This window comes from Tupaia chinensis, unplaced genomic scaffold, assembly GCF_000334495.1.
Source record: "Tupaia chinensis unplaced genomic scaffold, TupChi_1.0 Scaffold140845_1, whole genome shotgun sequence".
In the NCBI taxonomy this organism is placed as follows: domain Eukaryota; kingdom Metazoa; phylum Chordata; class Mammalia; order Scandentia; family Tupaiidae; genus Tupaia; species Tupaia belangeri.
In genome coordinates, this window is record NW_006200713.1 from 712,397 (window position 1) to 721,303 (window position 8,907).

Here is an 8,907-nt window from a genome sequence, read left to right on the forward strand (position 1 = left end):
GGCTCTTTGGTCACCTAATATACAGACCCTTCACTCCCTGTCCATCTGGTAAACAAAGAAAAGAGAAAGACGATCAGGAGATGGATTCACTCAGCCTTTACTCCCTTCTGGGAGATCCGCTCTGCTCTCCCTCATTTCCTGTTAATAGCTGGGGGAAAATGTTGGGGAGAAATTGAAAAAGAGATGTGAGGGCTAGAAGTGGTAGAAAAGCTTCTGTCCATTGTTGATGGGGTCCCTAAGGGCTCTAACCCTACCATGACCACCCTGAAGCCCCCAAAGGCAGATTGAGTCACCCACACTTACTCTTTGTCAATTGCTAATATGTATTTTTGCCATTTTATGCATACGGGCTTATATGCAGCAACAACAAGAAATTGTTATCTTGCAATGAGAGATTTTGAAGGTGAAAAGAAAAAAAAAATTCCACTGTTCTCAGCCTGACTAAAAATGTAAAAGCAGAGGAAGGTGTTGCAGTGAGCAGTGTGTTTAAGGATTTAAATCAGTTTATCTTACAAAAAATACTGCATAGTTTTGTGAAACTGACCTCATAATAACAACTTCCAACAGATACTGCTTGTGTCACTGTTCAGATTGTTTCCAACAGAAAACATCCCAGTATAGACTCAGAAGACCTTTAGTCTGACTCGCTGGGTGCTCTGTTTCTACCCAAGGCCCCTCCAGTTCTCAGACCTGAAACTCCTGACACCACTGATGGTACCTTCCATTTTGATAACTCTGCATTATAATGTCTTAATGAGCGGCCAGACAATGGTGCAGCAGTCAAATGTAACACTGCAAGGCAATCCCACAGGGCAAGATTCCCAGTTCAAGTCTGGTGACCTCTCTGAACACACAGAACATGTGCTTATCTGTGATCCAGGGTCAATACAAGGGGATGGATCATGCCATCAAAACCCTGTTGGGGTTGCTCTCTCTCTCTCTCTTTCACTTGCTCATGGAAAAAAATAAATAAACTTAAAAAAAAATATTGGGACCACCAGGTTGTGTGATGGTTAAGGTGTTAGATTCCCACATGAGCAACCATGGTTTGAGTCCCAGACCTGATGGCTTTCTTTCTTTCTCTCTCTCTCTCTCTTTGGTGAGTGTATGTGCCTTTATAACAGATTTTAAAATAATAACAAGTAAATTTAAATAAATAATTCTTTTTTTAGAGAGAAATTTTTGCTATTGGACAGGTGTGCTTGCCAGAGAGACAGAGAGAAAGTGAGAAATCACGCACCTGACGTGAGTTTTAAGTTGTTGGAGTCAGGATTGGAACCATGGTCAACTATTTGGTTGTCCAGGAACATAACCATTATGCCACCTGCTGGTCCCAATAATATTTTTCTTTTTCTTTTTCTTTTTTTTTAAAGAATTGTATAATTTTATTTTATTTATTATTATTTTCCAGTTTGATCAGAGAAAGACAGAGAGAGAGAAAGTGAAAAAGCAAGCCACCAGGTCCAGGATTTGAATTGTGCTTGGCCACGTGGGAGTCCAGTGCCTTTAGCCACCATGCCACCTGCCGGCCCCCTGCCCAATAATTGTTTTAAAAAATAAATCTTAACTAGTATCTCTTGTAAAGTGGTCAGAAGTTTTCAAGTCACCTTTCTAAGCTTCTAACTTCTCACTATCTGAAAAGTAGAAAGCAAAGAGAAAAAATAACTTTTACATCTCCCTCTATTTTTACATCTTCCAACACATCCAAAATACTGACCCCCTGCCATCTGAACCACAAACAAGCAGCCCTAACACCTCTCTCCACCCAAATGAAGGACTGTTTAAAAATCCAAACAATAGAACCAAGATACTTAATACTAATAGAGTTGACCAGCTCTGAGGCCTGGTGATTAAGGCAGGTGGATCCCATATGGCTGACCATGCAGTTCAAGTCTCAGACCCAGTAGCTTGAGAAACATGACAGGCACATGTGCGTACATGCCCAAAATCCCAAAAGGAGGGTGGAATGGAGGAGAAGGAATTGTGGTGTGACCTTTTCTCACGGGGCCAGGAAATGCTTTATCCTCCTCTCCTTCCCTCTCTGTTTCTCTCTGGCACATACCCTCTAACAAAATCTAATAGACATATCAAAGACTATCCTTGAGTTCAACCCCTCCTTTTACTTTAGGAAAATAAGTTCAGAAAGGCAAGAGCTCTTCTTTATGGTCCCACAGCTTCTAAGTAAGAGAGCAGCGACTAGAAGACTTACATAACTAATTATCACCTCAGATCTTAGTCCAGTCAACACTGTCCCTACTGCATTCTCCTCACCCTCTCTGGCACATTTGTAGGTAAAGTGGCAACTGGTGTATAGGGAACAGACACAAGGATCACTGCAGGGACCAAGTTGTGCCCGCACCGTGAGACACTTACTCTTCTTCAGGACTTGCCGGCACTCAGGGGTGATGGGTGGAGCATTGGCCTTCGACAGGGCATTTGAGAGGACCTCGATGATGCAGCGAGTCACCTGAGGAAAAACCCAAAACCACGTTGGCAAAAGCTGGTACCACTGAGACAATGGATTACTCAACTCGGAGCTGCTGTCAGGGGAGTCTTGCATATTGTGACCTGTCCTGATGCAGGACCCTTAGGGCAGAGACAGAGATTTATAGGACACTAATGGAACCTCCCAAGCCTTTCACAGAACAACACAAGAAGGCATGGAGTTGAGATGGACCTGAGAAGGGACATAAACCTCCATTTCTGAATGGGACAGAAGGAAAACGCTGTGATGACACAGCTGTCTCCAGGGCACTAAACCACCCAGGAAGGCTGTGGGGACTCAGTGTAGGAAAGGCATGCCATGCCCCATTCTCCCTAAGATGAAAACCTTTCTTTGTAAGACTATTATGGGGTGTGTATATGTGTACATGGTGGTTTGGTATGATAGAGAGTGGGAGAATCCAGATACAAGTCTAGATTCTAGATTGGTATTTTAACTTACCAATTCTTCATTGTGGTGCCTGTTCTCCACTGGCATAGAACTGACAGCTTTGAAGGAAAAAAAGAATGGAAATAGCTTGAGTTGACTTTTGGAAGCCATGAGAGACAGCAGCAGTCAGAGTTAAGCAAAGTACAGATAGGTGGGACTGATGACTACTGTGGCCACGACTGCCCCAGTTGCACGTGCACACATGCGCGTGTGTGCGCGCGCGCACACACACACACACACACACACACAAAAACATCGTGAGCCATGTGGGAATCCAGTGCCCCAGCCACCACACCACCAGCTGACCCTGGGACATCCCATTTCTTGATGTAGGTGCTGGTTATGTAAGTGTGCTATTCGTGAAAAATTCATTAGGCAATATATTAATAACCTGTGCAGTTTCCTATATATAATACTGCAATTAAAAAATTAAACAAACTATGTTTAAATACTATCAGGATGCCCTCCTCAAACCTCATCCTTGGCCTATAAATAAGTAAATGCTTGTGTCTCTTTCTGCCTATCCCTGTTTCTAAGAAAAGATCTTCCCCCAAATTTATTTCCTTTACAAAAGATGTGGTTGTGACGTAATTCATTACCTTGTTGCTTACCCCAGAGCCTTTGCCTGAACAAGTTTGCTTGTGCATCTGCATCCGTGATGTGTTTCCCTTCCCCCATGTTACCTATTCCATGTAAAGCATCAGTTCCCAACTTTTTTGGCACCAGGGACTGGTCTTGTGAAAGACAATTTTTCCACAAACCCGAGGGGTGGGGAGCTTGATTTGGGGATGACTCAAGGGCATTATACTTATTGTGCACTTTATTTCTGTTATTATTACATTGTAATATAAAATGAAATGATTATACAACTCACCATGATGCAGTATTTGCAGCTGCTCCCCTGGGCTAGCATCACCTCCTCAGCTCCATCTCAGATCATTAGGCATTAGATTCTCATAAGGAGAGCACAACCTAGATACCTCGCATGTGCAGTTCACAACAAGGTTCTGGCTCCTATGAGAATCTAATGCCACCAATGATCTGACAGGAGGCGGAGCTCAGGCATTAATGTGAGTGATGGGGAGTGGCTGTAAATACAAATGAAGCTTCACTTACTCACCGCCACTCACTTCCTGTTGAGTGACCCCATTCCTAAAGGTATGGGGGTGAGGACTCCTAATGTCAATAATGGGGATGTATGTGATCCTCTCAGTACATCATCAGGTTCATGGTATCATATGCAAATTGTGTTTGACAACTAGCTCATGAGAATATTTTAAAAGGAACAAATTTAATTTATTTAAATCAAATTTCATGAGACTCTGCTTATTTTGAAACAGAATTTGAAGTATCTTTGTTTTCTTAGGTGGTTTTAATTTTCCAGTGTCATTCTTATATTATTTTATATTTTATTTTTGCTAGAGGGCTTGTGCAGTTGCCAGAAAGAGACAGATACAGAAGGAGTGGAGAAAGCATTTCTCATGTGGAAACGGTCATGCTGAAATTTCATCTCTTCCATTTCTTTCTCCTTTTGGGATTTTGAGCACACACATATATGCCCAGTGTATTTCTCAAATCTATAGGTCCCGGACTCAAACCACATGGTCAGCCATGTGGGGATCTGGCTGCCTTAACCACTAGGCTATAGGCTGGCCTTTCAGTGCCATTCTTTTCTCTTTCAAAGCTGCTCTGATTTTTAAAATCTTTTTATTTTACTTTACTCTCTAAGCTTTGTTCATTAGAAAAACTCAAAGCATGTATACACATTAATAAGTCCCTCTCTACAGTAGTTTTAGTACTCTCAGGATGTCCCACCGCTACTATGGTGAGAGCAGCTCGGTGCAGAAAATTATTCTATGTCTCGGTGCAGAAAATTATTCTATGTCTCGAGACAAAAGAACTTGCTAGAGCAAACCCCTCAGACATCAGACATGGAACCTACTCAAATGCAATTTAGTTATGATTAGCAACCTGACTTCCTTCCCAAATGCTTTTATCTCCAAGTCTCTTTAAACCCCTCCCACAATCAATTACCTACCAGGGAACTCAATCTAGAAATAGAACACATATTCTATTGGCTTACTTCACTAAACTTTCCTTTTAAAGCGTGGTCAGGATCTCCTTATATTGTTTTAAGAGGCCTAAAGTTGTTCAGCCTATTAGATTCACTTAAAAATATTTAAGAAGTGGCTAAGAAACTGTAAAGACACTAATTCTTCCTAAAATTCGGGTCAGACAAGATCTGAATGGCCTACCCTTGGCACCCAAGATCTAGGATATGCCGGGCTATTCATTTACACACAAAATAGCAATTATTTGAGAACATACCCACTCTGGTATTTTGTCTTTCCACCTGAAATCTGTAAAATCCTCTGGAAAGAAATAATCATGAGAGAATTACCCCCCCCCCAATAAAGTAGAAGTGCATTTTTAAAACCAGCTTTTCAAAAATTCTTTGGTAACAATTTCTTACTAATACTTTTTTTTTTCTCTCTCTCTCTGTCTCTTTTTTACAAATATAAAATAGATGCTTTTTAAATTCTTGTTATTACCAAAGTATTAACAGTTATCAGATTGGGGAGGGAGACTATTTTTCTTTTATTACTCTAGACAATTTGTAGCTTGTGTTTGTTATTACAGAACAGTCTTGTTTCACTGGATGAGGCTCTCAAGACCTCTTTTTGATGGAAAGGAACTAGTGTCTGCCTATGAAAATTCATTATGCCTCTTGATGAGACATCTATACTTCTCCCAGTAGAATCTCTGACAGCAATATAATAGCTAAAGGCACGTTGACTCCCCTAAAGTAGCTTATTGTTGTACACAGAAAGATGTGGAGTGCACTGAAAAAATCGAATGCTCATGTTTAAAGTGAACTAATCCGTGGTGGAAAAATGACCACACAGTATGACAAATCTGAGAATAACTTCTACACTATGAATATCTCATAAAAGACTACTAAGGTTGGATCCCAGATTGAAAATACAGCTGTAAAATAAATTAAGCAAGGTTATCTGAATGCAGAAACCATCTTACCTAGAATAATATAAATATCATATACCTTCTTCACTCATATTAATTTTTATAGTACATAGTTATTACCATAGAAAGTTGTGCAACTCCTTCCAGAAGCTTTTAAGGGTAGGAAACGAAATAGATTGTTTCTTGAGGTTTTCCCAGCTCTGTGATTTTGCAAATAATAAACTCTACTTGAAGGCTATTGTATCTCATCGTCAAGTGTTGGGAGTGGGGGTGGGAATGAGGAGGTGACTGCTGATGGTATGGGTGTCTTTCTGGGGAGATGAGAGTATTCTGATATTTGATAGTGGTGATGGTTACACAATCTGTGAATATGTAAAAATCACTGGGTGGATTTTATGATGTGTAAATTATAATTCAAAAATCATTTAAAGAGTAGCATGTCTCTACTTTAGCTACTATCAAAATATGTATCTTTATTAAAGTATGAATCTTTATTAAAATATTCTATTACACAAGAGACGTGTAAGTATTTTGCCCCATAGTTAAATAAGTCCCACAAATGCCACTGTTTTTGTGATCTATAGCACAATGTATAGCTTCTTAAGCAGTTCCTTTCTAGAAGTATTTTTGACCAGAAAGGACTTTAAAGTATTCGTTTGGTTTTCTTTAATAAAATTGAGAACATTAATTGACAATTTGTAAGACCAACGAGAATTTTTAAAAATTCTAAATGTATTTAGCTTACAATAAAATAAATTATCACTGGTTTTCACTGTCTCTATACTTTGGATTCAATTATCACTGTCAATAAAAGCTTCATATTCATGAATGACAATACCTCAATTCCAATATCTCAGTTTCAGAGATGAACAATGTTCTATGAGGTCATTAAAACATTCACAGAAAAGCTCCAGTTTAATTTAGTGCTAGTATAGTTAACTTCTCAATAGTTTCATGGCCCATAGTAGCTTTACTTCAAAACATGCACACATAGCACACATTTTTCAATTCTTCAAAGACTGTTTCCTTGAGAGTCAGAGTAGTTTGAAAAATTAATCCCACAATTTTCTCCACAAAAAGAGAAATCTACTAATCAAATATCTTTTGCTTAAAATTTTACACACCAAAAATGACCAAAACATTTTTTTACTACTCCAAAAATACTTTTGTGTTGTTTTACGCTCCAGTTTTATTTTTTCCCAGAGTACAAAAGTCAAAATATCTATTGCAGTTTCCATTCAGAACTTAAAAATGGATGAAATTGAGTATGAAAGTGTTTCTCTCTATGGAAGTACGAAACATGTAAACATTAAGCCTGTACACACACATACTTGAGCACATATATGCACACACTAAGAAAAAAGATACATCTTGTACACATATGGAACTTACTTTATCTCATCATGTTTATATAATAATAGTAACAGGGAGGATTATTCGGGTGCCATGATTGTTAATAGACAGGCTATATTACAACCGTGTGAAACAAATCTTTAACGTTCATGTCATACTAGACTATTCCTGTCTCTCTCTAGTCATCTGGGTTTAAAAATCCAAACAGATACAGAATGAGACTGCGAGAGCATCTTTCTAGGCAGGTAGAGAGTATGACATCCTAGAAGTGAAGACAAAATTGGGGTTTCTTGGAAGGGTGGCACATTTTCTATCTGCAGAAAAACAAATATGAAAAGACTGAGACTCTCACGGCTGGGCTAGAAACCCTTCTGGCTATCTCCAAGCCAACACGGAGTGAGGGCAAGTAGTTTAAAGGAAACACTGAGGGAAGAGAAGAAATGAAGAACCTCGAGCAAGAGAGACTAGTCCATTCAACCTCCCTTTCCGCCCGGCGGGAGCAGCGGGGAAGCCGGGGCTGGCGCTGTCCGCGGTGCTGAACGGCCCGCGCGCCCACTCACCGGTTAGCACCGCTGCTCCCAGGAGGCTGAGAAGCAAGGCCTGCGGCATGGCCCCGCTCTCCCGAATCTGCGCGAAGAGGATGACAGCTGGACGGGCAAGATGAGCTGCAGAGGAAGGCGAGTTGGCAACCAGCTCCGGGACACCAGCCGTGCGTCCTGGTCCCCGCGGTGTGGCGCGGTTGGCTCAGGCTCTGCTCTTTTAAAGGGCAGGCGTGGAGTGGGGGGGCACAGGGCCGGGAGGGGCCGGCAATGGGAGGCGGCGCCCCTTCACTCAGCTCTGACGTCACGAGGCAGCCCCCCCACCGGCCGCGGCGCAAGTAGGCGGAAATTTACGCCAGTCCAGTCGCCTGGGTGCTCGGGTCTGCAGCGGGGGTAGGGAGAGGCGGGCAAAGGAATAGGAGGGTGAGGGGAGGTGGTGCGGATCTGCCGCAGGAGCAGAGGCGGGAGGTCCCGCTCGGATCGCCCAGGCTTGCTGTCGATCTCCCACACACACTTTCAGATCTCAGGACATGTTTGAGGCTGCGTACATCTACGTGTGGTTGTGCTGTGTGCACGACCACGTCTGTTTTCTGTCTCCACTACCTAGCTGAGGAAAAGGCTCCTGCCCCCCCCCCCCCCCGAGACGAAGGCTTTAAAAATGAAAGGAACCTCCTATTCCTTCAACTTTTGGTTTTCATAGGAGTTACCCACCCATAACGTATATTGTTTGGGGGGAAAAATTCAAATGGTACAAAACGGTGAAAGCCTTCCACCTCTATCTCCAGTTCTCAAGTTCCCCAATTGCCCCTCTGCAGAGTCGACAAAATGTAACCATCTCTGTGCTCTAAGCTGTTTATTTTGGAATACACCCAGCTGCATTTGCTTTTGAATGGCTGGGCTGTGTTACATTGAATGGACCTACTACAGTGTATTAAACAGTCCTCTTTTCCACCTGCATTTTTAAAAGTTGTTAACCCTTGACCTTTACTCCTTTACAAAAGAGCCACCGTCTCAGGGGTTGGAATAGACAGCTTGTGAGAATGAGTACATCCCACAAACCCTGTGCATCTTTTCTTGCTTTAAAATTGAGATATGGGGGGG

The 8,907-nt window shown here is 41.6% G+C and overlaps 1 protein-coding gene across 1 annotated transcript in view; it reads right to left on the reverse strand.

Moving 5' to 3' along the window:
* Nucleotides 1-8,000, reverse strand: part of CHGB (chromogranin B) — a 17,347-nt gene extending 9,347 nt beyond the window's left edge. The window contains exons 1-3 of the mRNA XM_006162830.3: nucleotides 7,828-8,000; nucleotides 2,945-2,991; nucleotides 2,374-2,467 (exon numbers count right to left, since the gene is read on the reverse strand). Of these exons, the coding sequence (XP_006162892.1) occupies nucleotides 2,374-2,467; nucleotides 2,945-2,991; nucleotides 7,828-7,876 (190 nt within the window). The 5' untranslated portion in view covers nucleotides 7,877-8,000. The remainder of the gene's footprint in view (nucleotides 1-2,373; nucleotides 2,468-2,944; nucleotides 2,992-7,827) is intronic.
* Between the last annotated feature and the right edge of the window lie 907 nt (nucleotides 8,001-8,907).